This window comes from Camelus dromedarius, chromosome 16 (assembly GCF_036321535.1).
Source record: "Camelus dromedarius isolate mCamDro1 chromosome 16, mCamDro1.pat, whole genome shotgun sequence".
Classification (NCBI taxonomy): Eukaryota; Metazoa; Chordata; class Mammalia; order Artiodactyla; family Camelidae; genus Camelus; species Camelus dromedarius.
Genome location: NC_087451.1, coordinates 27,670,190 through 27,697,757, shown reverse-complemented (window position 1 = coordinate 27,697,757; position 27,568 = coordinate 27,670,190). Strand labels below are relative to the sequence as shown.

The 27,568-nt window shown below is 63.7% G+C and overlaps 1 protein-coding gene across 6 annotated transcripts; it reads left to right on the top strand.

Moving 5' to 3' along the window:
* The first annotated feature begins 200 nt into the window (after positions 1-200).
* ASPSCR1 (ASPSCR1 tether for SLC2A4, UBX domain containing) lies at positions 201-27,393 on the top strand. Of its 6 annotated transcripts, none has more exons than XM_031469382.2 (16): positions 202-357; positions 1,215-1,270; positions 3,854-3,968; positions 5,580-5,680; positions 11,721-11,778; positions 12,756-12,829; positions 13,191-13,614; positions 21,485-21,624; positions 21,833-21,914; positions 22,225-22,291; positions 22,911-22,973; positions 23,452-23,504; positions 26,583-26,634; positions 26,883-26,952; positions 27,027-27,186; positions 27,294-27,393. In XM_031469382.2, exons 1-16 carry the CDS (start codon positions 256-258, stop codon positions 27,372-27,374), a joined length of 1,698 nt encoding a protein of 565 aa, XP_031325242.2. In that variant the 5' UTR covers positions 202-255; the 3' UTR covers positions 27,375-27,393. The 6 variants fall into 6 exon arrangements, 5 of the variants coding, with proteins under 5 accessions (XP_031325242.2, XP_031325243.2, XP_064351432.1 ...); XM_031469383.2 differs by having other exon boundaries at positions 27,027-27,211; XM_064495362.1 differs by lacking the exon at positions 202-357 and adding an exon at positions 536-765.
* Positions 27,394-27,568: the final 175 nt, after the last annotated feature.

Genomic DNA, 27,568 nt, shown 5'->3' with positions numbered 1-27,568 from the left:
GGCCCGCACGGCCGGTCGGGACCCAGGGCCACATGCCCGGCTGGGGAGACCGCGCCCGGCGGGTGTCGGACTCCGGCTCCCCCGCCCTGCGAAGGCACCGGGGGCGTGGCCGGGCAGGGGGCGTGGCCGGGCAGGGAGGGCCCGGAAGCGTGCGCTGGCCCCGCCCAGTCCCCGCCCCGCGGCCGCGTGGCTGTGCGTCTGGCTGTTGCAGATAAAGTTGTTTGACGCCGGGCCGGTGGGTCACGTGAACGGAAGATGGCGGCCCCGGCAGGCGGCGGGGGCTCCGCGGTGTCGGTGCTGGCTCCGAACGGGCGGCGGCACACCGTGAAGGTGACGCCGAGCACCGTGCTGCTGCAGGTGCGGCCGCGGGCGGGCGGCGGGCGGGGACTGGGCGGCGGGGACGCGGCGCGGGCCGCTCCTGCGGTTGCTCCGGGGGCCTGCGGGGCGGGGCCGGGCGGACCTGTGGGGCGGGGCCTGCGGCAGCCAACGAGCGGCCTCCTGGCTCGGCGGGTCCGCCCACTTCCGCGCCGGGCGCGGGGCTCCGGGTCGCTGCGGGGAGGGGGCAGGCGTGCCGCCCTAAGAGGCTGGCGGGGGTCGCGCTCCCTGCCACCGCCACCCGATTCCGCGGCCCCCTGAGCCAGCCTCCAGGGGCGCCCTCCCGCCCGGGGCGCTGTGGCCGGGTGTGCTGAGTCACTCGCTGCACTGCACCCGGCAGCTGGCCTACGTCATTGAAAATGCTCATTGGGCCCAGCTGTGTAGGGGACGGTGCGCACACTAGGTGGGGCGGGGGTCCTGAGCCGATGTAGAATAGCTCAGTGCATGCAGAGCCCGGAAGGGGGGAGGTCCTGCCCAGGAGGGCTCTCCAGGGCCCACTGGGACTGGGTTTCTGAGAATGGGGAGGGGACCTCCTGGGGTGTGTGGGAAGATAGTCTGTGGCCTTGGGACCGGCTGTGGAGGGTCCCGCCGAGCTGGGATGACAAGACAGGTGCATGAGGACCTGCGTGAGCAGGATTTGCAGGGGAGGCGTGTGAAGCTTTTGGGTGGATAGTCAGTCACGTGGCTTGTACTAGGCTTTGTCCGGCAGAGCCAACCAGCTTTCCAGGAGGTGGACTCTGTGCCCTCAGCTGCTTCAGTGCCACTTGACTGCGCCACCGCACTGGTCGGGGGAGGTGACCAGGCTAGACCAGTGGCTCATGCCCTCATCTCACCCATAGGTCCTGGAGGACACGTGCCGGCGGCAGGACTTCAACCCCAACGAATATGACCTGAAGTGAGTGTGCTCTGGGTGGCTACAGGGTCCAAGTCCATCCGCTCCTCCCCCAGGGTCCCGCTGGGGCTTAAACCAACACAAGTTTTTTCTCTCACCATCTGGAGCCCAGAAGCCCCTCACAAAGGTGTTGGCAGGGCCACACTCCCTCCAGAGTTCAAGGGCAGGACCATGTCTTGTCCCTTCCAACTTCTGGGGGCCCAGGCCTCCCTGGGCTTATGGTCACCTCCTTCCTGTCTCTGCCTCCCTGCTCCCTGTGTATTGTGTTTCTCCTCTTCCGTCCTTTGTAGGGACATTTGTCTTTGGATTTAAGGCCTACCAGATAATCCAGGATGACCTCACCTCGAGATCCTTTATCACATTTGCAAAGGCCTTGTTTCCAAATGAAGTCACGTTCGTGAGTCCTGGGGGCTAGGATGTGGATGTATGTTTTTGGGGGCCACTATTCCACCCACTGCCAGTGGGTTTTCGAGCATTAGGTTGTGTAAGTTCCTGGTGGGGCTCTGAGGGCAAGAGGCCGTGGTCACAGAAATGGGAAGAAACTTGCAAACTGTAGGTGGTTCTGATGGCCTTACAGCCCCTGGAGTTGTAGTTTAGCAGTATGTCCTTCAAGGTGTGGCTGTCCTCCCAAGGTAGGAGGGCCTACTCTGTTAGGCCCGCCCGTGCTGCCTCTTGTGTGGGGCTCTCCAGAGTGGGGTTCTGAGTGAACATGCCCTCACGTCATCCAGGATCCCTGCCTTATGGCTAGCCACTGAGAATCCCAGGGCCATGTTGGGCCATCCCCCTGGGGCCCTGTCACAGAGCCGCACACCCTCTCTGCTTTCCCTGAATCTACCTGAGGCCTCTGCATGGTGTCTGGCGGGAGCTAGTCGGAATGTTGAGTCTCTTTCACACACGTATCAGTTTTTCTCCTATCTCCGTTTTATCCACTGACCGTGTAATTTGTTTAAAAAGCCATGGCCACTGCTGAGGAAGGCAGTCCCTCGCACATGTGTGTGTGCGCTGGTGCACGAGACCCCTTCCCGTCGCCTCTAGAGCTTCCCAGCCCACTGCCGTCAGGGTCTCCTTAGGTCTGCTGTTCTGTCTTGCACTCAGCGTTGAAGTTGTTGAAGATGGGTATCAAAGTTGTTCGTTTCCCAGGTCTTCCAGACGCCCCAGGCTTCGCGAACTGTTCTGCTCAGAAAACCGGTGTTTGCACAGGCACCTTGGCATTCATGCAGTCCAGTGACCACTTTGTGTGTGTTCAGATCTCACATTCTCTCGCCAGCATTGTAGTTTTTTCCCTAAACTTCAGTAAAAATAGAGCTCAGAGCCTGACTTTTGCGAGGTGTGAAAAATTTCTTTTATTCACTCTCCTGGTGATTCATTCTGGCCACTGTCTGTCTCCTCCAAAGTCAAGGCCGCACGGCAGTAGTGTCTTCTGCTGTGGGCGCGAGCTTTTCTCAGACTCAAGTGATGTGAGGGTTAACAGTGGTGGTTCTCGTTCCTGTAGGGTTCCTGGGAGCTAAGGGGGTCGTGAGGAGAGGGCCCAGGGTCAGGCAGGCTCTAGCTGCCTGGCCGCCACCCTCCCTGCCCACGGGTGTGAGTCTGGGTCCGGGTCTCCGAGGCCCCCACGCTCTCCTCTCTTTCCTCTTTCCCAAGGAGGTGTCGGACTCCTTGTCTGTCCACAGACGAGATGTGATCTGAGCTGGACATTAGGAGCTGCACATGGTCCCAGCGCTGCCTTTGGGTGGCCAGGGCCACCTGTCGGCACTTCTCATCTAAGTTTCCTGTTTGTGACACGTGCTGACCATGATCCTGGCCTCACTTCCCAGGAGGGCAAGCTGCCAATAGAGACAGCAGGTGTCTTGAGGTCCCTGGATTCTCCACCCGCCCTCTTCTCCTGGCCTTGGTTATTCCCCTTCCTGACTCACCAGTTCACTTTGCTCCCCCCACTTCCTCCCAGGATACTGTCCCGCTGTGGACCCGGGAGCTCTGTGCGTGAGGATCAGAAGAGGCTGCAGGCCCGTGTGGGCCTCTTCCTCATTCATTGGAAGCTCAGAGCTGCCAGGTCCCCACGCAGCAGCTGATACCTGCGGGACAGGGACACAGAGACTGATGGGCTGCTCCAGGCTGGGAGCCCCTGGCTTTGCGAGTCTCGGCTGCCATGAGGGCCTGGCTCTTCGCAGGGACTTCAGACCGGCTCATTTCATGTGTGGTTCTCTGGCACCTTTGCCATCTGTCACTGGTCTTTGGGGACCAGTTACAGGGAGAGTGACCACTGTGGCTGGACTGCTTCAACCACGGGGCATTGCTCTATTAGGAATTTTCTGGGTCTGTCTTCGGGCTGGTCACTGCTCCCCAGGGTGGGGGAGCAGGCCCTCGGCTTGCCCAGGGGTGACCTGCCCGTGTTCCTTCCATTCTTGCTTGAGCTGTCAGCACTCACTCTCTTTCCTTCCAGAGACCCTGTGCTGGGGTTGGGGACCTGCTGTTTCTGCGCGCCGGCCCTCACTCTGCCTGTTCCCTGCTCCTGGCTGGGCTGCATGGGGACTGGACAGGGGCGTGTTCGGGTCCGCAGGCAGCCCAAGGCTCTGGTCTGTTTTTCAGGTTTCAGAGAAATGTGCTTGACCTCTCTCTCCAGTGGAGATTTGCCAACCTGCCTAATAACGCCAAGCTGGAGATGGTGCCCATCTCCCGGAGCCGCGAGGGGCCCGAGACCATGGTAGGTGGCGCTCAGGCGGGGGCCGGCCATACTGCTTCTCCCGGCTCCCTCGTTCAGGCTGGACTGCAGGGTGCTCAGCAGGCCCAGCAGATGGGCAGGGGCATGCCTGCTGCCGGAAGAGGGCCCTGCAAGCCAGGCACCCATCCTCAGGGGGAGGCTGCCTTCTATCGGTCAAGCTGGGGCCACTTTTCTGCTTTGAAAACTGATGATTGGAGATGAGATTTTTCATTCCTTATGCTGAATGTTTTTGGAGTGGTGGGGTGATTAATTGTGCTGTGTCTGTCTCACCGTGCTGGCAGCATTCACCATGTGACCTGGTGTCTCTGGTCATAAAACCATCAAGAATCTTAGATCCCGCAGGGCTCTGTGCGTTGTCCAGCACAGCCTCAGTTGTGGGACGGGGAAACAGCTGGCACAGGCCTCTGTGGACAGGTTTTGGCTAGACCGCAGCCCGAGTCTTCCAACTGCAGCCCACTGCCTTCTACCAAATCAATAACTTTTAGGTCCCAGAGATTTAGTGAGTGACGGTTGGGTCACTGTGGATGGAGACCGTAATCACAGTGTTAGCTGCCCTCTTGTGCCTACGTGAGTCCTTTACACGCAAAGCCATGTGTTCTCCCAACACGGCAGGGAAGTGGTTTTCCTCCCTGTCCAGAGACAAGGAGTCTGGGGCCCAGGGGCAATGTCTGCTCTCCAGAGCGCGCTGGGAGTCAGCGGCGGGGGCTGAGCCTAGTACCCCTCTTTTTCCATTGCAGCTGTGTTCTGCAAAGGTTCTCAGCCTTTCATGTAGAAGGAACCCTGACTTCCCTTGGGGATTCCTTGGGGTGTGATTAGGAAACCCCCTCGCACTTTCCCACGAGCAGTTCCTCCTTTGTTTATTACTGGGATTTCACATAAATAGTTGTGCCCCTGAAGAAGAGTCCCTGGGCCAGAAAGGCAGGAGTAGCTACAACCTAGAAAATCAATTGCTGGGCCGGGGTCAGAGGGGCTGGGCTGGGGCAGGTGGGCGGGGGCCTGTGGGCGCGGTCATGGGCGAGGCCGTGGCCCGTGGGTGGGGCGGGCGGGACCATGGCCTGTGGGCGGGGCCGTGGGCTGGGTGGGGCCGTGGCCGGTGGGGTGGGGCAGGCAGGCGGGGCCATGGGTGGGATGGGGTGGTGGGCGGGGTCAAGGCGGGGCCTTGGCCGGTGGGGTGGGGCAGGCCGAGCTCCTGCTCTGCGTCTGTCTCACTAGGCAGAGAGACAGGAGAGCACTTACCCCCTTTTGGGTTATAGACTCGTGTCTTAATTTAGGGAGACAATGGTTAAAGATGGACTTATAAAGCAGCGTCGTCATTTGTGAGAAGAATTCAGCGAACACAGCATGTTAGTTGTCTGTCATGTAACGAATTACTCCAAAACTTGGCCCCTTGAGACACAACAGCAAACAGACGTTTGCAGGTTTGGCAGAGCGTGTGCAGAGGAGCGGCACGTACCCTGGTGTTGGCTCCCACGTGCCCGTGAGACCCCCAGAGCCCCGGAGGTGGGGCATGCCCTCCGCCGGCCCCATGAGGATCAGACCCAGCCCAGCGGGATCCGCTGCTCTCCCTAACTGGGTTCCGCGTCTCCCCCGCAGGTGCGCATAGCTCTGCAGCTGGATGATGGCTCCAGGTTGCAAGATACTTTCTGTTCAGGCCAGACGCTCTGGGAGCTTCTCAGCCATTTTGCACAGATCAGGTAAGTGTCAGAGGGTAGGTTCCAGGCTCTGCCACCTTCTGTGGCAGGGATGCAGCCACGATCAGCGGGACTGGTCTCGACCACAAGCCCGAGCTGTGCCTGCGCCGGAGGCTGTGCCACTGGGGCTTTGTGGCCCTGGTAAGAGAACTGGTGTGGGGAGACGGGCCGTTGTTCATCAGCTGTACCAGCAGGTGCTGGTTGCCAGTGGCCTGTCTTTCTTGCTGGGTTTCCTGTGTGACAGCTGGTCATAGTTCTTCTGGACGAGCTTGTCAGCTTCTATCTGGTGATTAGTGGTTTAAACTTTGCTCCTCAATGTGTCAAAATGGTAGTCTTTCAAGTTTTGGTTTTTCACTGTGGGACAAAAGTATGTCTGCTTTTAAAGATCTTTGCCAACAGTGTGGAAGGGACTGTGGGAGAGTGCACTGGTTGCTGTGTGGCCGTGGGCAAGTTGCTTGCCCTCTCTGGGCCTCCGAAGGGTGATGTGAAGATGAGATGAGTTAATGTGTCTCAAGTGCTGATATCAGGGCCTGGCCCATGGTTTGTCTCTGCGGAAGAGGGGGCGCTGGGTAGGGCCCCCGGTGACGGGGCCTCACTGTAGGAAAGCCTGCTCTGGTCTGATTGATCTGATCGTGGCGCCCACAGCCAGATTCCTGCTCCCTGGCCCGCACTGCCTGGATGGGCTCCTCTGCCCACCTTATGTGCTGGTGTCCCCTCTTGCCCAGTTCTTTCTGTGATAAGACCCAGGGGTCCCTCCTTGCTCCTACGACCCTGCAGCCAGCCTCTGCCCTACCCGGCCACTCTCCTGAGAGAACTCTCCGCCCCCACTCAGGTGACCCCACCTGGTGCCACTGAGATGAGTACACAGGCCGCCACCTCCCTGTGCTGTCCTCGGCACCTGCCGTTAGCTGGGTGGTTGGGCTGCTGGTGCCCTTATTTTCAGCAGAGGGAATGGAGACCCAGAGGAGAATGGGGCTCCTTGGAGCCCAGGGCCTGGGATGCCAGCACTGGCCTTCTTAGCTGTTGTGCTGCTGAAACAGTGGGGTCTCTGCCTCTGTTTCTCCTTCATTCTTTCACTTATTCAGCACGGGCCGGGCTGGGTCTAAAGCAGGGAGCTAGGGGCTGGTCTCCCAGAAGTGACAGGCAGGTATACAGAGCAGTCAGATTTCACAGAGAAGGCAAAACGCCGTGAGAGGTGGGGGGAGGTCTTGGAGGAGCCAGATGCACCAGGCTCAGGGAAGGAGCCATCTGGGTCAAGGGGCAGCAAGTGCAAAGGCCTGGGGGCAGCAATGAGGAGTGGGAGGAACACTTGGAACCCAGCGTGTGATTCTTCTCCATCCCAGAAAGCTTCTAAAATGACCTCAGGAGACTGTGCAGAGATACAGCCTGGAAGACGGGCAGAGTGGGCACGGAGCTGAGGCAGTGATGGCACAGGACGTGGTGGGGAGCCAGGGCAGGTGCTCGATGAGATGGAGTCCTGGATCCCCTCCCACTCCGTGCTGCTGGTGCCAGAGGTGGATCCCTGGGCAGGGTAGGCTCTCTGGACTGGGGGTGCCTGCATGGCTGGGGCTGTGAGCCCTGTCCCGAGAACAGGGGGTCAGGTGAGCCTGAGCCCCCCCCATGTGGCTCCCGGCACACCGGCAGCTCCCGATGGTGGGCCTGGGTGGCTCCCCAGGTCCCCACCCAGAAAATGACAGGCAGCTGCACTGCGGCCAGGGCCCCAGGTGTAAACGAGAGCCACAGCCAAGTGTGCCCAGATGTCTGAGCAAGACGACTGCTGTGAGAGGCCAGCACAGACAGCCAGGAAGAGACGGCCACTGTTGGGATGGGTGGTGGCGTTTGGTCCTGTTCTCCCAGGAGGGAGAAGCTGTTGGAACTGCGGCTGGGTGCCGTGGAAAGGGAATGCTCAGTGACAAGAAAGGGTGCTTGGGACGTAAAGGAGAGCCGCAGTGGGAGGTGCAGTGGTCAGCCCCGGCCACCTGTGACGAGGCGCTGCGGGGCTGCTCGTGTGCCCAAGGGTCAGCCGGCCTGGCTGATCTGCAGCGGTGGCAGACGCGTGAGGGCATGTGGGGCCATGAGACACTTGGACCCGGGGCGCAGGGTCCCTGCCGTCTTGGCTGAGGTGCCTCCTGGGGAGCAGCTGCAGAGCCAAGCGGCCCACCACTTGGAGGGAGGCCGGAGGAAGGGGAGCCGGAAGGCCAGGACGTGGCTCCTGCTGCTGCGTCTCTGGAAAGAGAACAGAGAGACACAAGAGGAAACGGGAGACGGTAAACAGTCCCGGAACTGAAGGTGTGTGTTTCCAGGGTGACGGCCTCCTGCGCCTGGATCAGTGGGACGCCTCTGGAGCTCAGCTTGAGGGCTGATTCCACAGGCCTCAGGCTCCCTGTGGCCCCACCAGCAAGGTGGCCGAGCGGTGCCTTCAGCATGCTGCAGGAAATTGACCTGTTCTAGAATTCTCTGTTTTGCCAGATTATTGAGGGGTGAGGGTGGAACAAAGCCATCTTTGGACTCGGAAGGTCGTGTGTGTACCGCATGTACCCTCCAAGTTAGCTGCTGGGACTGCTCCGTCGCAGGGCAGGTGGGCGGATCCACCCGGGAGGAGCAGACGTGGGGCGCGGGGAGCGGAGGGGGCCCCTCGGGGCAGCAGACATTGGACACAGGTGCCTCTGGGGCCTTCTGCTCAGGCTGTTCCCACCAAAATGAGGAGTGACCCAGGGCAGCAAGGCCGGTGGTTCCTCAGCTGCCAGCACAGGGGAGCCCGGGTCACCCTGTTGTCATGATGGCCGAAGTTCCCCTGGCTCTCAGGCCATCGGCCAGGCGGTCGAGGGCCTGCCTCTGGGGAGGGCACCAAGGTGCTGGGAACACTGGTTCACACGAGCCTCTCAGGACTGGCTGACTTGGTAAGCTGGGCTTAAGATGTAAGGAATAGAACGGGTTGGGGGTGGTGGGGCAGTGGCAGAAGAACAGGGTGACGACAGGAGGAGGTAGGCCCTGGGGGTGATCACGTGGGGGGGGTGTCCTCCACCCTCTCTTCTGCTGTGACTCCATCTTGTCTTCCTGGACACTCCCGCGGCCTTGTTTCCTGTTATGTGTGCTGCATGCCCACCGATGCCAGGCAGCTGGTCATTTCTCTGCTGTCACTCGGTGAGCGGCTGGAGGTCTGCGCCCCACTCTAGATGCGGCATTGCTGGACCGCAGACCAGGACTTGCCTGGGCGTCATCTCCAGGAGCACGGATCCAGGCCTTTTCTTGGAAGCTGGTGTTTGAAGTAGGGTTCAGGTGAGCCAGGGTGGGTGGCGTCTTCGGCCCCCACGTTGTGGCCAGATACCGGATGAGCTGGTGAGGCTGTGCTGCGGCCGAGCAGGAGTGCAGTCAGCCGCCCACCACTGCGGGGCCCTGCCAATGTGGGGCGGCCCCCTGACACCCGGGGACTGGCAGCTCTGGGAATCCCAAGTCTTGGGGTCCCCACAGTGGGATGGGCAGGAAGCTGGTTTTTCTCACGGGAAGCTTTCAGGAGGAGGCAAGTGTCCGAGAGCTGCTGGTGTGCCGGGCATGGCCGGGAGCCGTAGTGGGTGAGCACAGGTCCACTCTTGGTCAGGCGGCGGCTCCTTTGCCTGGGGATCAGGGTGGATGGTGCCCGGCTCTGACCCCAGCGTCTGGAGCAACTAATTGTCCAGTGTTCGGGCCACGTGGGCCACATGTGCGGACACAGAGGTGATTCAGAGTGTTCTGGCAGCCACAGCAAAGGAAAGTGAAAGCAGGTGCAGTTAATTTCAGGAATACAGTTAACTCCACCCGGCATGTCCCAGGTATCGCCCTCTGTACACGCAGTCAGCGGGGGAGGAGGTGTTCTATGTTGTTGTTGGTAGGAGCTCTCACACTTGGAGCCGGCCTCCCCTGTGCCGGCTCTGGGCATGCTTCAGGCCCACGTGGGCCAGTACCCGCCGTAGATAACACTGGCCTCGAGTGGGCTGGCCAGTCTCACCTCTGCTTCTTGGGCATCTTTGCAGGGAAGGCTCCAGGTGCCACCGCCAGGCTAGATTCTCCCCGAAGCCCATTGCCCTCTGCTCCCAGCCTGGTGTCATGGCCAAGCCCACGGGTCACGGCCCAAGCCCATGAGGTGGCCTCTCCGCAGGGGTGAAGAACACAGCAACCACAGCCCCCGCCCCACCCGGCCCCTGGCCGGGCCACAGGCACAGGTTTGCTGGCCTTAGGGGGAACGAGACCCCACCAGTCCCCCCCCCCCCCGGCACCGTCTTCCAGGCCAAGTGGCGCCCCGTGGCTCTGCCCAGGCGGGGGTGTGGGGGCAGGTCCAGGGTCCAGGGGTCCCGGGAGCCCCGCTGAGTTCCCTTGGAGACCCGCGGACCTTCAGCAAGACCTGCTGGGGGAGGGGCGGCTCTCCTCCCTCACTCCCTGGAACGCCCAGGTCCCTGTTCTCGCGCGCGGATGGGAGAGGCTGCTAATCGGCCGGGAAGGTCTGGAAGCGATCGCGGCCACTCCTCCCCTCGGCGTGTTTACAGGCCTCTCCTCAGATCCCACACTCGGGAACCTGATCCCCCTGGAGGAGCCGACATCAAAGCCGCGGCTGTTTGATGTCCAAGGCCTCTGAGGGCGGCAGGCAAGCAGGCCTTCCCGGGCGCTGCCGCGCACTATCCCTGTTTATGATCTGTGGTCCCCGTGTCACCATCGGGTGCCCTGGGCAGGGATCTCTGGGGAGGACTCCTGGCTGGAGACCCTGAGAGCAGAGGGGACCCCGCTTGTCCCATGATGGGTGGTCGGCCCGCTTTCTGAGCCCAGGTGTTTGTCTCTGTCGCCCTTGGGAGAAAGGGGACCCCCACGCCTCCCCACCTCCTTCCCCCTCCTGGCCCTGCAACCCTGTTTGCTGGAGTGCACCTCCCTCGCTCCGCCTCTGTCTTGGCCTCAGGACGAAGAGCGTGGGCCCGGCTGGGGTCGTCTACCTGGCGCCTCGGAGTCTCGTGTTTTCTTGAGGCTGGGGGTTGCTGGGGCTTGGTGGGCCAGTTCCCCGGCCCTTTGGGTCACGACATGGCCCTGCCGCGTGTGCAGGGCCACACCTACCATGGCTGCACTGCGTTGCTCGTTGTCCTGGTTGAGGGCCGGAAGCCTTCCCCGGGGAGCAGCTTCTTGGTAAAGGACAGGCTTGGGGAGAGCGAGCTCCTCCAGGGGCCCCTGCAGCAGGCTCTGGGCTGTGTGTCCTCGCCCAGGGGAACACTCAGAAGCAAAAACCGAAAGTGAATGAGAGAGGTGGCGAAAGGAGCTGAGCCCACACGGAGAGTGCGGTCACCAGTGTTTGGAGCGTCCGTGTGCGTTCACAGCCAGCCACTTTCTCCCTGTCCCGGCGGGGTGTGTCCGTGTGAGCCCTGGGGCCTGGGGCGTCAATCTGGGGGCCAGTTCTGTAGTTCTGTGTCAGGAGATGTAGGACTCAACTTTACTTGGTTGTCACAGGCCTGCTGCCAGGCATTTAACCATCCTGAGTCAGGGCTCGGCCACGCGGTGCCCTGTAACCTCGAGGGCCAGCGCAGGTCGGTGCGCGGTGGGGATGGCTGTCCCGTGGGTGTGGGTGACATTGTGTGCCCGCTCACCCGCATCCTCAGGCCTGTCCACCTGTCCTTCTCGGTGCCCTTCCCTCCCATCTTAGGCTCTGGTTTACAAGGGAGGACGTTGGTGGCTGTGTCCACCCCTCCGCTGCCCCATTTGTCTCGGTGTCACCCCCAAGCCCTCCTCAGAGTCCACATAGTGGGTTCGTGCCAAGTGCTACTGGTGCTTCTCAGGGTCCCTGGGAGGTTTTCACTGCCAACCCCAAGCACAGCTGACAGTGACCCGAGGCTTGTGCCCCTGCTCCGTGTCCTTCCTGTGCTCTGGGCCTGGAGGCAGGTGGGAGACACCCCCAGGCCACTTGCTGACGGCCAGCCACGGGGGCAGTCGGGGTGGGCAGTTTTCCACGGTGACTGGCTGGGTACTGTCCGGAGGCCCCCGTGCCCCCCGGCAGCAGCCACCTGTGGCGCTTTCTCTTCTGTCCTTGCAGGGAGCGTCTGGAGCAGCCGTGTGAGGCCAGCCCAGTCTGCGTGTACATGAGGGGTGAGGTAGGTGAGCTGCCGGCCCGCTCGCCCGGCCCGCGCCCCGCCGCCCACTCCCTGTCTCCACGCAGGCCCAGCCCCACTTTCCAGTTGGAAAATTCACTCCCTCAGACCTGCCTTCAAAGCAGTGACAGGGAGACTTGGGCTCTGAAAGCGTGATGTGTTTCATGGAAAAAAGGCACGACGCCGGCTCCACTGGAACCGACCGCGGGCCGCCCGGGCTGCTCCCAAACCTCCCTCAGAGCCCTGTTTGTTTTCTCAGCTTCTCTCAAAGCCCAGGAGTTACAAAAGTGGTTTCATTTTAATAAATATTTGCTTTGCTCTGTGTTTTGATCTTTTTCAAAACGGAGTGCGGCGTGGTGCAGGCTTGGCCGGGCACTGAGGCCCTGCTGTCCCCGCCTGCCCGCCCGTGACGGGGGACCCTCCTGGCGCTTGGTCCCCTGGCTCACAGGGGCTTTTTGTTTTGACCCTGGCCAAGCGCCCTCTCCTGGCCCTGGGTGGCCGCCATCCCCGAGGGCCCCGCGATGTGGACGAGACACGCCCACTTCTTTATCCCAGTTGGAGATTCCTGACCGGGGGCTGAGAGGGACAGGGGTTTCAGGGCTGTGAGTGGGAGGCGTCTGGGGCACGAGCCCTCCCTCCGCCGGAGGAGACAGACCACCGTGCCTCCGGCATCTGGGCCTGGATTGGGGCCATCGTGGTCAGTCCCAGCCCTCAGAGGGCTGGTGCGCGGTCCAGATGTGGCTCACCTGGCCCGAGCTCTGCCTGCCAAGCCCTCACATGGGGTGGGGTGGGGGGACCGATGCGGGCCAGCTGACAAACACGTGGGTGTAGATTAGGGTGCAGGGGCTGGACCCATGCCTTTGGGGGACCCTGTGGTACCCATGACACAGTGCCCGGGTGGAGGCAGGTGGTGCGTGGTGGGCTTGGCAGGTGGAGGGCGCTTAGGGAGGGGTCAGCGGGATGTCCTTCCCTCCCAACAGGTGACTGGCAGGGCTGCCCTGCAGAGCACAACACTGCAGTCGCTGGGCATCACCGGGGGCAGTGCCATCATCAGGTGGGGGCGTCTGAGTCTGGTTTGGTAAAGAGAGCTGGGGTCTCTGAGGACAGGGAACAGCAAACATGGGAACGCCCAGCTGCCCTGCCCAGTGGCTTCTCCCGCCAGCAGCCTGGGAGGCTGGGCGCCGTGGGGCGCGGTGTGTCCGGTCAGGAGTCTGCTGGCTGCAGGGTGGACAGGGCTGCGTGGGGGCCCCGTATGTGCTCCTGTCCCCAGGAGCAGTGGACGGGATGGGGCCGTGGGGAGTCGAGCATCCACGGGACTGGATTCGGTGTGGCTGTCACCAGAGGGCACAATGCCGGAGTCCGGGGGCAGGGGCTGAGTGTGGAGTTTCACTTGCTCTCCGGGCCTCCCCCTGCAGGTTTGCCATGAAGCGATGTGACTCTGCCGGCAAGCAGGAGCCTGGGCCCTCCTGGAGCAAAAGCCCGGGAAGCCTGATGCCATCCACGGCGGCCGAGCCGGCCGCCAGCGGCCCTCGGCTTCCTTTGAACTCAGCGGGGCTCAGCCGGGGCGATGTGAGCCGTCAGGACGAGACAGCCAGCCTGGGGGCCGGCCTCGCAGACGCTCAGACAGAGCAGATCCTGAAGGAGCCCTCGCCTGCCCCTTTTGTTCCTTTCTCGGGTGGAGGACAGCGGCTGGGGGGCCCCTCCGGGTCCGCGAGGCCTCTGACGTCATCTTCAGCCAAATTGCCAAAGTCCTTCTCCAGCCCTGCGGGCCCCTCCAAGCCGAAGAAGTCGAGGCCTGGCCAGGAGCCCCAGCCGGAGCCGGAGCCGGAGCCGGAGCCGGTAAGGGCGTGCTGGGTGCCGGGGTCCTTTCTCTGTGTCCTGACCTCCGGCCGGTCAGCCTGGGGTACAGCAGGGTTGCTGGGCGCGTTGTCATTGTCTCCAGGGAGTGCTCTTGGGGTTTTGTTTGGTCTGAGATCAGCTTCGTTGAGTCATCGTTTTAGAAATACAGGTGGGTAGGTTTTGGCAAACCTGTGTGTCCCCATAGCCACGTCACAGCCGGAGAACCCGCCTCCTGGCACTGCCACTTTCTGCCTGGCTGCTGGTTTTGGCTGGCTTTTGACGTGAAGGAGGTTTGGCCTTGACTGTCCCACACACGCTTACCCCTGAGCCGGGCATCCCCCCAGCTCCCCTGCTGTCTCTGCCACCAGCCCGTGGGCGTGTGGGGCGCTCCCTGAACAGGCGGGAGAGGGCGAGTTTGCTCACCCTTCACAGGCGTTGTGGGTGGGGCCTTGGGCGTCTCCGGCAGGGACTGGGGCGTGGGAGTGCCTGGCCACCCTGAGCCGCAGCTGGGAGGAGGGCTGCAGCTCTCCCTGAGCTGGGATGAACTGGCCTGGGCCCTGGGCTGCCGCTTTGACGTCTTCCCTGTGTGGTTAGCTCTGTTGAGGTGTAACTTACTGTGTAGACACCACCACCAGTGCAGTGTTGGGCAGGTTTTGCCAGCAGCACGTTGTCTTCGATGCTGAGTCTGTCCTTGAGTGCCTCGGGCTCCAGCCGTCCCTGTCCCACCCCCTCCCCCACAGTGATGCCCACCCCTGTCCACTGCTCTGACCCCAACAGACATGAGCGGTGGAAGGCGTCCTGCAATTTGGGTCACACTGAGCAGGCAGTGACGGGTCAGAGAGTGGCCCCTCGAGCAAGGGCCCCCCCCCCAGGTGGGCGACACTTCTGCAGGTGGCTCTTGGCATCGCACCAGTGTCTTCCACCCCTCCATCTGATGGTGCCGGTCTGGTGGGTCAGGCTGCCCTGACCAGTTGCAGCCCTGTCGGAGCATCTAAGCTAGGGGACAGGCCTGAGCCCCTGTGGGGTCAGTTTTCCAGCTGGATGCTGGTGCAGGACCTTCTTCAGTAGGGCTGTCACAAGTCATACGACTGAGCTTCCACTGCCTTCTGGGGTCCCTCCATGTGACCGCTCACTGCACAGTGCTCACAGACCCTGCTGCCAGTAGAGGTATGTGGATTCCCCAGCTCTGGGCTGCCCACCTCCTGGGCTCGGCCCCTGAGGAGGCGCTGGGGGCTGGAAGGCTGTGGGCTTGTTGCTTCACTGGTTCCGGCAGTGCTTGGCTTCACTTGGAGTCTCTGCAAATCATGTCAGTTTTGTTTTTTGTCTTGATGCTCCTCCTTCTCTCAAGTGTTTTCTTGTCATGTCGCAGTGGCTGGGCCTCTGGTGTCTGTTGACTGGCAGCCAGTTCAGTGGGCTTCCCTGCTTGACCTTGACCGTGACGTTGGAGGCAGTAGTTTGCCTGAAGGATGATGTGTGCTGTGGAAAAGCCTTTATCAAGTCAGGAGTTCCTATTCTTAGTGTCCTGAGAATTTTTCTTTATCGTAAGCGGGCTATAAAGCTTTATGAGCTGTTTTTTCCACATCGAGATGACCCCATGTGTTCTTCCTCCTTCAGTTTGATTGTGTGGTGAGGTCCTGGGTCAGTTACCCCCATAAAGCCATCCTTGCCTTCCGGGTATCCATCCCGTTTCAGTGACGGTGTTAGCAACACTGCTGGTTGTGGTTAACTAACGTTTTAGTTCTGGAGCTCGCCGCCTGCATCCTGTCTCCTCTGGGGCCCCCTCCTCACTCTTGCCTCCAGGTCACACCCCTGGGGATGGGGGAGGGTTGGGCACCTGTGCCTGCAGGGCCTAGTTGAGGGGGGGGCTCGGCCGTGGGACAGAGCCTGGACCCCTGCCAAGGGGCAGGCGCGGGGACCACTCCTGTTCCCTGAGCCCCCCTTTGTGTGTTCTTGCTGAATGGACAGGGGAGGGGTGGGGGACCCAGGCAGTCCCCCTGACAGGCGTGCATCCTGGGGAGGTGGCAGTGGTAGTGCTCTGGCCCTCTGGGGACCCAGTAGCTTCTACGCTGGTGTTTGGACCCCATTAGAAACAGCATGAAGTCCCCTGTCTCACAGCCTGGACCCTGAGATCAGCCATCAGAAGCGAACACTTGTGGTTGGGGCCTGACTCCCACCGGACCTGCTCTCTCTGGAGGCCCCAGGGTTTGGGGGCCAGAAATCTGGTGCCAGGGCTGGCTGTCACTTTCTCCCACCCTGAAGGCTGCAGGTCTCTGTGTCTCTTGGGAACCTGCTGGTGTCTGGGGGGCTGGTGCTGGCCCGGGACGTGGTTACTGTCCAGGGGCAGGGTCCCAGTGCCTCCCCGAGCACTGACCCCAGGGGCTCCAAGAAGGAGGGGTCCTGGGGACAGTCCGCCTGGCCGCCAGCAGTGCGTGTCTTTGATCTGGGAGCCCCAGCAGCTGGTTGATTGTGGAGTGTCCCCCGCCCGCCTGCCTCACGCCTCCTGTCACTGACAGCCGCACACCCGGGGGCCCGGCCAGCCACATGGTGTCTGCTTTGTGTCCCCTTAAGTCCTGGGGGAGGGGAGAAGGGAACAAAACAGAACTTTTGGGGGAACTTCAAAGGTACACTTTGGTAATCAAAAAGAGTTTCCAAGTTCCCCATTAGTGTTTTGCCTGTGTGTGGTTTTGGATTTGAATAGAGAGTCTGAAGAGACAGGATAAAATGCAGGCAGGTCCTCGGTTGAGGCCCGGGATGGTTTACAGACCCGGGCGGCTACCGCCTTTGATCTCAGAACGTTAATTATTAGAAGGTAGTTTTACTGGCCGTCAGAGCCGGGTGCGGGGAGAGGCTGGGCTGCCCAGCGGCCCCTGGCCTGTCCTTTGAAGTCCTCCTGCTGGCCCCGGAGGCCACCCCGCAGCCCTTTGTGCTGCCGGTGTGATCCCAGCAGGCGTCCCCCCACGCAGCTGGCACAGGGGTCTGTGATCAAAGGCCCCGACCCCCTGGGCAGGGCGGGCGCTGACAGCGGTCACCCCCCCCCCCCGACTGCCCCTCACCTTCCAGGGGGTGGTCTCGTCCGCTGGAGACGCGGCCCCAGGGTCTCGCCCGGCACTTTGCACCCCGCCTCAGGCAGGTGTCAGCCTTGCCTCCTGCTCCCTGCTTTACTTACGGGCAGGTTTAGAACACAGGGCTGGGAGGAGCCTGGCTAGAGCCTGGGGTGCCTGTCTGTGATGTGCCTTTCAAGAGCACCCCGCTGTCCCCCATGTGTGGCCCCAGGTCATGGTGCGGGCCTGGCCCTGCCCTGTGGGTGGATGCCCCCCAGGCGCCGGTGGCGGCCCAAGGGCCCAACTGTCCTGAGAAGAACAGTGTTGGCCTCAACTGGAATGCCCGCCGAGGTTTGCTGGCAGACAGGTCCTTGGCTTTGAAGGTCCCGGCCAAGTCTTGAGGCAGTTTTTGAAGCCCGGTGACAGGCAGGTTCCCCTCCAGCTGTCTCTGTCCTGCCGGGTCTCAGTCACGATGACTCGGGGAGAGATGGGTGTCGAGCCTGCGAGCCATAGTGGACGGTGGGTGCGTGGGCACCCGGGACCCCCCGGTTTGCATTACCCGGTCCAGATCAGCGCACAGGGCTCCCTGTTGGGATTGCTCCTGGCCCTTTGGTCCACTGTGTGCATCCACCCCCTGCGGCTCACGGACCTGAGTGCCCAGCTTCCCTGGGCTCCCTGGGGGCAGCTGCCAGGCGTGCGGGTGAGGAGAGCCTCCCCCACCGTGCCCCGCGCCTGCTTCTTCAGTCCTTTGGGGGTTTGTGGACCTTGTGCCCGGACACGTGCACCTGGCCACACCAGGTGCCTGGGAGCAGCCCCGCTTCAGACGGTACCCGCGTGCCACCCTGGCCCAGCCTTTCCAGGTCCGGAAAGCTCTCCCCTCGTTTCTTCTGCTCGAGGAGGGGCGGGCCCGGGGGTGGACACCAGCCCAGGGCGGGCGGGCGGGCGGGCCAGGCGCTCGGGTTCAGGGTGCAGGGCTGTCCGGTCAGTCAGCCTCGTGCTGGCTCGGCGCTCCTTCCAGAGGGCGGCTGGCTCTGGGAGTGACAGAGGTTTGGCCCGCGTCCCTGGAGTAGTGATTCATTTAAGCTCCAAGCCTCAAGGGAAGAGGCTTTATGTTCCCTGTTACCAAAAACCATTGTCAGAGGAGAGTCTGGGCTGAGAGGGAGGCCTGTGGGCCGGCGGGAGGGAGACAAGCGCCCTCACGAGGCAGCTGGAAGATCTGGCGTTGAGGTCACCTCCGCATATTTTTCACATTTTTTCTCCGTGTGTCATCATGTCCTGGAAAATTACCGTCAAGAAGATGAAACCGCAGCGGCAGGGAGGCCGCTTCTGACATGAGGGGACCCCATGTGCCCAAGTGGGTCCCCGCTGGAGCACGTCCTCTGGCTGTCCCCCCCGGGCCTGGCCCTGGCCATGCCTGGAGCCACACTGACCTCCGTAGGGCAGAGGGCGGGCAGTGCGTCACAGCTCCCTCCCCGCGGTCTCCCTTGAAGGGTCTTCCTGGTGCGGCGGGGCTCCTCTGAGGCATCAGTCACCAGGTCCCCACCTATCAGCGGCCCTGGGCCTCTGGACGCCCCCCGCAGAGGGTGCCCCTGTCCCTCCCAAGCGCCCTCTGGGCCCTTTGCGGGTGTCAGCCCAGCAGACAGTCTGACCCATCCCAGTCTGTCTGGTTTTCTGGGTGTCCTCTTCTCTGTAAGACCCTCGCGGGAAGCTGGCACCTGGGAATCTTTGCCAGGGTCGTGTGCTTGCGGGAGAGAGCCCCTGCCAGGCTTCTCGCCAGAGGGGTCCGGTCCCTTGTGGCCCCCCGCTCGGAGCCTGCAGACCAGCCCCTCCTCCCTGCAGGATGGCGTCCAGGCCTGTTCCCCCTCGTTGAACACGGTCACTTAGACGCCTCTCCGTGGGCTCAGACCCCGGCTCCGGCTGCATCCTCACTATTCTGCCCCTTCTCTCGCTGACAGCAGCATCTGGGCCACTGGGGGAGGGACGACTCCTCTGACTTTGCTGGGGTAAAGGATTGGGCGGGAAGACAGAGCTGGAGCTGTGTCTCTGGAATGGACAGCGCTCAGGAGCCCAGCCTTGAGCCAGTGAGGAGGGAAACCCATGCGTTTGCTGGAATGTCCCAGGCCTGGTGATGTCGAGTTCTTGGTGGGGGTGCGTCCTCCATGTGGCTCCCTGGACACCTCTGGAAGAGCAGACCTGGAGATGCGGGCTGTGAAGGCCAGCCGCTCCACAAGCGTCCCTGGGCACCAGCTGGGACGTTCCTCCTGGAGCCCCGTCCTGGGCCCCGGGACTGGCCTCGGCCAGCACACAGGAGCCCACGCCCCATGGTGAGGGCACCGAGGCGTGGTGTTGGTGAGAGGAGAGACGTGAATGACTGTTGCCGCCATGTGGGTGTTTCTTTCTTAGTGATGTGTCATCCTAGATCTCTGTTCTCCGTTGACAAGCATCTCTGTAAACCCGCTTAGGATGGGAGCCATGCGTGATAACTGCCCGCGACCAGGGGAAGCGGGTGAGGCAATAGCGAATGGGGGCCAGGTGGCTGGCCAGGCGTCGGAAGTGAGCAGGGCCTGGGCTCGGCCTCCCCCGGCACAGCGTCTGCCCCACTCGCCCCCACGCGGAGCTGCAGGCCCACCCCTCTTCTCTCTGCAGGGAAACGTCTCTGTTACGCAGGCCACGTGGAGGCGTGTGAAGCCCCGTGGCTTCTCCCTTTGACAGCTGGGTGACCGTCCTACCGGCCCAGCCACAGATGGCCATCTGTTCTCGTGGAACAGGGCCTGCCCAGGGCCGGACATGGTGGCAGCTCTAGGACTTGGGTGGTCTGGGCCCTGGTGGGCAGCAGAGGCTGCTCGGAACCCCGGCTTCTCTGCCCAGAAGCGGGGAGGCCCCTGGGGTGCAGGGCGGTGCAGGTGAGTGTGTGAGACTGCTTCTCGAGGCAGCCCCTTCAGCTCCCGGCTCCTCTGGAGCAGACCAGCGGCCTGGAGGAGGGGTGGGATCGAGGTTGGAGCCAACACAGAGAGAGATTTTTGTCAGTTTATTTTCTGATGGGAAGTCAGTGGTCCCTGAACAGCTTGAAGCTAACGGCTGTTGTCACCTGTGCTGGAAGGGGCCTCGGGGAGCGGACCGTGGGCTGGGGGTTGTGGGCAGTGCTAGCGGCCTGCAGTCCCCCCGGTCACCACCGGCTGTGCACTGCAGCACTGGGACGACGAGGAGGCCGGAGTGGCCTTCTTCTCTCAGGGACGGGCTTTACTGGCCGTGTCTGGATGGTCAGGCTCAGCTTCGTGCCATGGAGCGCATGTCACCTGAGTGCTGGGTTCTCCGGGGGGCTAGTGTGCCCGGGGCTGCCGGGGTGGGATGGGGACAGGGCGGCCCCAGAGCCCGCGCCTTGGCCTGTGGGCTTTGTGCCCCAGGGCCCGGGGCCTGGCACTCGTGGGCACGGCAGTGCCCTGCTCGGCACACCCGCGTCCGCCCTCGTCCTCCCCGAGGAGCCCAAGCGAGCACTCAGCCCCTCTGGAATGCAGGCGCCGTGGCTGTGGGGGGCAGCCTGGCTCCTGGCATCTTGTTATAAAAAGCTCTGGTGTGGACTGCCTGTGGGCTGCAGGAGGATTGTGGCTCTGAGGGGGCAGCCCCCAAGGGCCTCTGTCAGCCACCTTCGGGCCCTGCTGCGCGGGCCTCAGCCACCCCTTCCAGGCCACCCTTCCCCAGTGCCCTGAGACCAGAGAGGTGTCCTGGCGAGAGCCCGCCTCCCTCCATCGTGAGGTGTGGCGCAGCTGGTGGCCTGGACGGTGTGGCTGGGGGAGTGGCCCCAGGGACACCTGGCAGGTGCACTGAGGGAGTGAGCCCCTGACTGCTGGGCAGCTTTTGCCCTCGACCAGCATGGGATCCCTTTAGAACAGGTGGGGCTGCGTCCAGGCTGAGGAAGGGATGGTCAGAGAAGCCTGCTGAGCCGTCCCTGGGTGTCGAGAGGCGGGAGGCGGGATTTCCTTGCCGAGGCCGGGACGGGGCAGTGAGCAGAAGGCACCATGGCCTCACCCCAGAAAGCTCATGGACATTTTGTGGAGGGAGGACTGCCAGCCCTGCTGGACGCCTTGATCAGGCCTGGTCTCCCCGTGGTCGCGCAGGAGACACTCGCTGCAATTAGCCCCCCAGAGGCCCTGCAGGCCTGGCAAGCCTGCCTTGTAATTTCCATCCCCGTTGCTGCCAATTAGGAGGGACGCTGTCCCTTCCTGTGTCCCCAGGGTGGTCAGAGGGTGGGGCCAGCCTGCTCCCCCAGGGAGGGGGTGGGTCAGCCTCACCATGGGGCCAGCGGCTAGCAGGGTTCTGCCAAACCTCTAATTTGGGGGCTGTTGCTTCCCCGCCCCTCCCATGGAGCCCCTGACGTGGCCTTGACCAGGGTGCTACTCCCCAAGTTTGTCCCCTGCTTTGGGGGACCCTGATAGCGGGCAGCCCCCGGGGGCTCATGGGGGCTTCCCTCAGAGACAGGAAGTGAGCAGAGGTGCTGCCAAGGGAGGCTGGCCCTGCCGAGCTGCCGCCCACCCACTGCCCAGTACCCCAGCCACGAGGGTGTCACGAGGTACCTGCTGGCCCAGCCTAGCCGAGACCCCAGGACCACATGCCTTGCTGGTGGGTGAAGGTCTCAGCATTGGTGTGGCTGGACAGGCAGGCTCGGTTATCCCACATCCCACCCTGGAGACCTGGCCCTGGCCCTGGGCCCATAGATGGGGCCAGCCGTGGCCTGGGCTCAGCCTGGGTCTGCATCAGCACCCCAGTCCCGTGGAGTAAGGGCCTGGGCCCGTCCTGGGCACCTGTGTCAGCCGAGCCCTCCGCCTGCCCAGCCAGTGGACCGAGACCCCGTGGTGTGCCACCCCGACCTGGAAGTGCTGCTCCAGGCCTGGCCCTCGGAGCTGCCTGACGAGTTCTTCGAGGTGACCGTGGACGACGTCAGGAGACGCTTGGCCCAGCTCAAGAGCGAGCGGTGGGTGTGCCTTGGCCCCTCCGGAGGCTCCCTGCTGCCCAAGTCTGGGTCCCCAACACCCACGCCCTGGCAGCTCTGGGGAGGGGCGGGGCCCGGGCAGGGGCTCCCACCCGGCCCTGCGTGCTGGAACGGCTCTCAAAGTCCAGCTGGTGTGGGGCCTCCGCTGTGCCCGCACAGGCCTGGGCCTTCACCCCGCCCCTCCCCTCAGGAAGCGCCTGGAAGAAGCCCCCTTGGTGACCAGGGCCTTCAGGGAGGCTCAGATGAAGGAGAAGCTGCAGCGCTACCCCAAGGTACGCGGGGGGCGGGTCTGCGCGTGGCTCGGCTCCAGCGCCTCCTGCGGCTCCCGCTGCCCGAGCGCCGCTGGCCACGGTCCCCTGCCTCAGCTGAGGGCTGCACACTCACGGTTCCTGAAGAACAGTCAGCCCCACCTTAAGTTGAAAAACATGGGTTCTTGGCTTGTCTTCCTGTGCAGCTCGTGGCCGGGGCAGCCGAGGTGAGGGGGTGGCTGGCCCAGTGTGGGTTGGGGGGCCCCTCGTGGTGGGCCCACCTGTGCAGCCGGGCTCTGGCTGGCCTGCTGACAAGCCGCCTGTCCCGGCCCAGGTGGTCCTGAGGGTCCTGTTTCCTGACCGCCATATCCTGCAGGGCTGCTTCCGCCCCAGCGAGACCGGTGAGCGCCCGGGAAGGTGGGGACCCTGTGAGCCCCTCCCGGCTCCTTCCCTCTGGGCTGTGGGACTGTGGCTGCTCGGCCGTCGGGCTCCGGGGCTGGTTGCTTTCAGGTCCCTGTTGTCTCTGTGGGGCAGGCAGCAGGCGCAGGCCGGCTGGGCGGCGACCGTGGGCCTGTGCCTCCGTGAACCCGCCTGCCCGGGGCGTGGGTGGGAGGGGGGCGCCCAGAGAGGGTGGGCCCACAGCTCCCCACACCCAGCAGTGGTTTCTTGGCATGGCGCGGCAGCGATGCCACCGTTCTGAGCGGGGTACCTGGTGACCTGGACCCAAGACTGCAGGGGCAGCAGGCAGGCCCTCGAGGTCCCTGGGGGGGCCTTCCTGGGGCAGAGCTCAGGCCCTGGTGGTGGGCAGGGAGAGGGGCAAAGGGAGGGATGTCCCGCTGGCCTGGCTGCTGGGGGCGCCGGGCGGGAACATGCTTGGATTCAGCCTGAGGGGGCATCAGGGTCTATGCCTCCAGGGTCAGACTACTGGGCCTGTAGGGGATGGGGGTCTGTGCAGAGGGGCCTGGCCCTGGAGCTGGTCTGAATTTGGGGTCCCCACTCACTCCGTGCTTCCTCCTTCAGTGGGGGACTTGCGGGACTTCGTGAGGAGCCACCTGGGTGACCCCGAGCTGCCGTTCCACCTGTGTGAGCGTGTCTCTGGGCCCTCCTGCTCAGCAGCCCCCGCCCCTCCCAGCCCAGGCTCAAAGCAGCCTTTCCCAAGAAGCAGCGTCACCGGGCACGCGGGTCCCATGCTGGGGACCCAGGGTCGGGGAGGGAGGTTGGCCTCTCTGCCCCCTGCGTCCTACCTAGACCCTCTCTCCCACTCTCCCACGGTGGGTGTCTGGGTGGTGAGGGGTCACACCACAGGACTGCATGGGGCACAGTGCGGGCAGGGTTCCCCCGCAGGTGGGTCTGCCCCAGGCCCTCTCCCCAGCCTGTCGCTGGGTTTTTGCTGCCGCAGACAGTTGGGCAGGGTGCTGTGGGCTGATGGGGCTCTTCAGAAACCCCTCCCCTGAGGCCATGGGTCCCAGGCCTCCTCACTCTCAGGTCTGTCTTCCCTGGGGGTGGGGGCAGGGGCAGGGGGCTTCCTGACACAGACAACTGTCCACCTGTCTGTCCGTAGTCATTGCTCCTCCGAAAACCATCCTGGACGACCACATGCTGACCTTGTTTCAGGTACTGGCCGCCTGCTGGGCTTGGGGCGCTGCTGGGGCTGATGCTTGAGGGGCAGCCACCCAGGAGTGGGAGAAGGCCCTTTAGAGGGGGCACTGCAGGGAGCAGGGCACCTCTCAAGTCGGTTTTGGGGTGGTTTGGGGGCTTTCCAGCCTTCTTTGCTATTCCTGTCCTGGCAAGGATGGGCCTGCCTGGCTGGCTGCTGGCGCCCACAGCCAGGACTGCCTCTGGGGTCTGGGTGAGAAGGGACTGGCACATGAGGCGGCCAGGGGAGCCCCTGAAGGGTCAAGGGTCAGAGGCCTCACTGCAGGTGGCCGGCTGCCCAGGAGGGCCCTGGTATGCCAGCTGCTGGGCAGGTTTGGCTCCAGGCTGGAGGGGACGCTGCCAGGCCTGCTGCCCTGCCCCGCCTTTCCTCCCGGACCCGCAGCCTCTGTGGGGAATGCCAAGCCGGCCCTCCCCACTGGCTGGAGGCCCCGAGTGCTCCGGGGTGCGGAGCGTTGATCCGGTGCCCTGCTGGGCTGCTGTCCAGAGCTGAAGGAATGTGCTGTCCCTTCACCCCGGGAGAGCAGCCGGGGGGCCTCCCCAGCCCTCTGGCCTAATGGTTTCCTCTTCAGAGTCTCTTTAGATATTTTAATTAGTAACAGAGGCTGGTCTTTGTTAAGTGACCGGTGGCCCTGCAGAGGTTGAGTTGGGGCGAGGGGGTCTGCTTCCCCAGGGCAGCCACTGTGATGGGGGGTGGGGCCAGACCAGCAGAGAGGCTGGAAGCCCACCTAGGAAAGGAGTCTAGGTCGGCGGGGGCAAGGTGCCCCCCAACCCGTTCCCCTCCCAGCCCCTTCTGCAGTGCCCAGGAGCCCCAGAGGCACTGGGCCTCTTTCCTCTGTCCCCATCCGCCCGCCTCGCTCTCCCTCGCTGGCCAGCCTGTTGATAAACATTGAATTTGGAAGATGCTTTGGGATGGAGGGGACCAGCGTTCAGGCCCCGCTCCGATTAGGAACCCTGGGGCGCTGCCTGTCCCGCCCACTCGGCCTGATTCCTGGTGACACTCTGCCCCCTGCTACCAGCAGCCGTCTCCTTTCATCCGTCAGCTCGCTCTGGAGCCGGGGGCCCTCCGCGCAGGGTGGTGTCCCTGCCTGCCTGTGATCAGAGAGCTGGCAGGGCCCGGGGAAGGAAGCCTTCCTCCCTCCCGTGGGTGAGCAGGCGCGGCGCGGAAGCCGCCCGCTTTCATGTCCCTGGCAGGGCTGCTCTCTGGCTGCTGGCTGCCCCGGGTCCAGTCCTGCACTCCAGAAAGTGACAGCTCACGGTGGGTGTGGGGGACGGCAGCCCAGCTGCCCTTTTTGGCCGCTGGATTGGAAGAGTAACCATTTGCTGGGCGAGGCGGAGGGTGAGGCCGAGGACAGGAGGACGCCATCTGTGGATGCAGAGGTCCCCAGTGCCCGTGTCCAGCCTCCTTCCCAAGCCTGAACCCCCTTAGTGCTGGTGCTGCCGCAAGCCTCAAGGGCCTCGCTTCACCCACTGCCTGGCCCAGGGCCCCAGCATCACCCTTGGCGGTCCACCGCAACCTGTGGCGGCCTCGTCAGCCTGAGCAGAGGGGTAGACCCTCCCTCCTGGTAATCATGGTGGTCTTCTGTGCTGTTTACTCCCCTTGTTTTCTGTCGGGAACCCTGAGACGCAAGCTGGCGGGCAGGGGGCTTCTGGCAGGTGCTGAGGGGGAACAGGGAGTCTGGGTTCAAGAGGAGCTGCCCAGAGGGGCCCTTCAAGGCTTCAGGCTCTGCGGCCCTGAGACAGCCCTGCTGGCTGGGTCTGGGTGAGGTCCTGTGAAATGGGGATGTGGCACCATGAGGGTGGCCCCATTGCCCGGTGGGTTGGCTGAGCCAGGGTCTGGCCTTGCTGGCCACCCGGGGAAATCTGGGCCTTTGTCCTCCCTGTGTCCCTTCCTGCTCCCCAGCCACTGCCCTGCTGCAGTGCCTCCAGGGCCTGAGGGCAGCCCCTGCCCCAGACTTGGATCCTGAGCATCACAGTGGGGCCTTCAGAACATTCACTGGTCTTGGAAGCTTCCTCTTGTTGATGCCCCGGCCTGACTCCAAGCGCTGGGAGCTGAGGGCACAGAGGACGAAGTCAGCGGACAGCGGCAGCCCTTCTGCAGAGGACGGGGCTCGCAGCCACGGTCTTCCTCGGGTGCAGGGGCAGGATCGGAGGGAGGTTACGACCCTGGGGGCTCTGGGGTCCTCCCTGCAGTCCTGAGTCTGCACCACAGTCCTGCCCCTGGCCTGGGAGGCCTCTAGGGGGTCAGGGGTCGTGTGATGTGTCCTTGTCCCACACCTGTACAGGTGCCACCACTCCCACGGGTGGGATCTCAGGAGGGGCGCTGTTCCCAGGCCCCCAGAAGGGGTGTGGGGACCCAGCGCAGGGGGGAGCTTCAGGCTGGCTGACCCTGGCTCTTCCTCACCAGGCAAGACCTGGTGCCGAGTCAGGGAACCCACATGTGGGCTCTTGAGTCTAGGGGATGGACCAGGCTGGCATCTCTTGGCCTGGGACTCCAAGAGCCCCCACTGCCCCATGCCAGGGCCAGTTGAGGGTCCCCCCAGGGCACTCCTGTCCCTGTGGAGGCCCCCCTCTGCCTGCCACCCTCTCTGTTCTTTGGGCAACACAGGTGAGGGAATGGGGGGGCAGCGGAGGAGTTCTGTGAGCGCCTGCATCTTCTCTGATCTCTGACCTCTTGGCTTCCTGCTGAGGCTGGGGGCTTCCAGGCCTAGCTCCCGTGTTCAGAGTATTAACTGTTCACCCCTGAAAGCTGGCAGGAAGGAGGAGCGGGAGTTAAAATGCCAGAGCACACGGACCACGAGTGCTTCCTGTTCAGTAGGGGCTGGCCCCGGCAGGTCCCTGTGGTCCAGTGCCACCGCCTGGATCGCACAGTGGTTGGTGCCCGAGAAGGGACAGGCGAAGCTGGGCTGCGGGCTGTTCGGTGGGCAGGGCCTGGCGGGTGCAGTGCCCACGAGGCCACCCGTGGAGCGGGTGCAGCCCTCTCTGCCGCCTGCCCGCTGTGCCCGCCTGGTCCCTGAGCCCCCTCCGTGCCCCCCGCAGGCTGACCTCTTCCCTGCTGCCCTCGTGCACTTCGGACCCGAGGAGCCGACAGGTGGGTGGGGCCCCTTGCTCTGCCCGCCACCGCCGGCCAGCCCTGGGCTGCACGTTGTAGCTCGTCAGATGCCCCAGAGCAGCGGCCTTTGGGTCTGGGAGGGAGACCTCTGGCCCCGACAGCCCCGTACCCTACTCCCTGGGGGCTTCAGGGTGGGACAGTCACCTGTCTGGGCCATGCCTCCTCCTGGAGCCGAGCCGCAGGGAGGTGAGTGGGGCCAGCTCCTCAGTGGCCTGAGCCTTCTGTAGGCACCTACCTGGAACCCAGGCTGCTGGAACACACCATCTCCCCGTCTGCAGCTGACGCGCTGGTGGCCAGGTGAGTGCCCAGAGGAGTGGGGAGAACCCACTGCCGCAGTCCCCACCATCTTATGCCAGCACCTTTGCCCTCAGGTGCATGTCCAGGACAGCCGGGACCCCGCCGCCACCACCGCCACCGCCAGCCTCCGACCCTGTGCCCTCGGAGTCAGAGCCGACTGCTGAGGAAGGGGCTGTGGAGCCCCCCGAGCCCGGCCCCCGGATGGCCCAGCCTGCGAGGAGGGGTCTGGGCAAGGTGCCCAAGTGGCTAAAGCTGCCAGGTCCCGTGGGGGCGGCTGGGCGGGGAGAGGCTGCTGGGCGGGAGCCCGGAGCCCGAGGTCACCCTGTGCGTTTGCACTGCAGCCGGCAAGAGGTGAGCGCCGCCGGCCCAGAAGTGCCCAGTCTGCCGGCCACAGGACCCCTGCCCACCCTGAGCGGGAATAAAGTTGCGAGCTTCTCTCGAGACCCTCCTGTCTTCCTTCCCTGGAGAGGGCCCTTTCATTCTCCGCCCTGCTCCCACCTCCCAGCCACGGGCCTCCAGCCGACCCTCGGACTGGATGGGCCACATCCTGGCCGGGCCGGGCCCTGGGCCTCCTCGCTAGGGCCTTGGTCTCTTAATGGGCACAAGTGTTCTCCGT

Bases quoted from the DNA above. Each gene is read 5' to 3' on its own strand.
- ASPSCR1 (XM_031469382.2), top strand. From the start codon at position 256: ATGGCGGCCCCGGCAGGCGGCGGGGGCTCCGCGGTGTCGGTGCTGGCT. The intron at 13,615-21,484 runs GTAAGGGCGTGC...CCGCCTGCCCAG, and splicing joins CGGAGCCGGAGCCGGAGCCG to CCAGTGGACCGAGACCCCGT. The intron at 22,292-22,910 runs GTGAGCGCCCGG...TTCCTCCTTCAG, and splicing joins CTTCCGCCCCAGCGAGACCG to TGGGGGACTTGCGGGACTTC.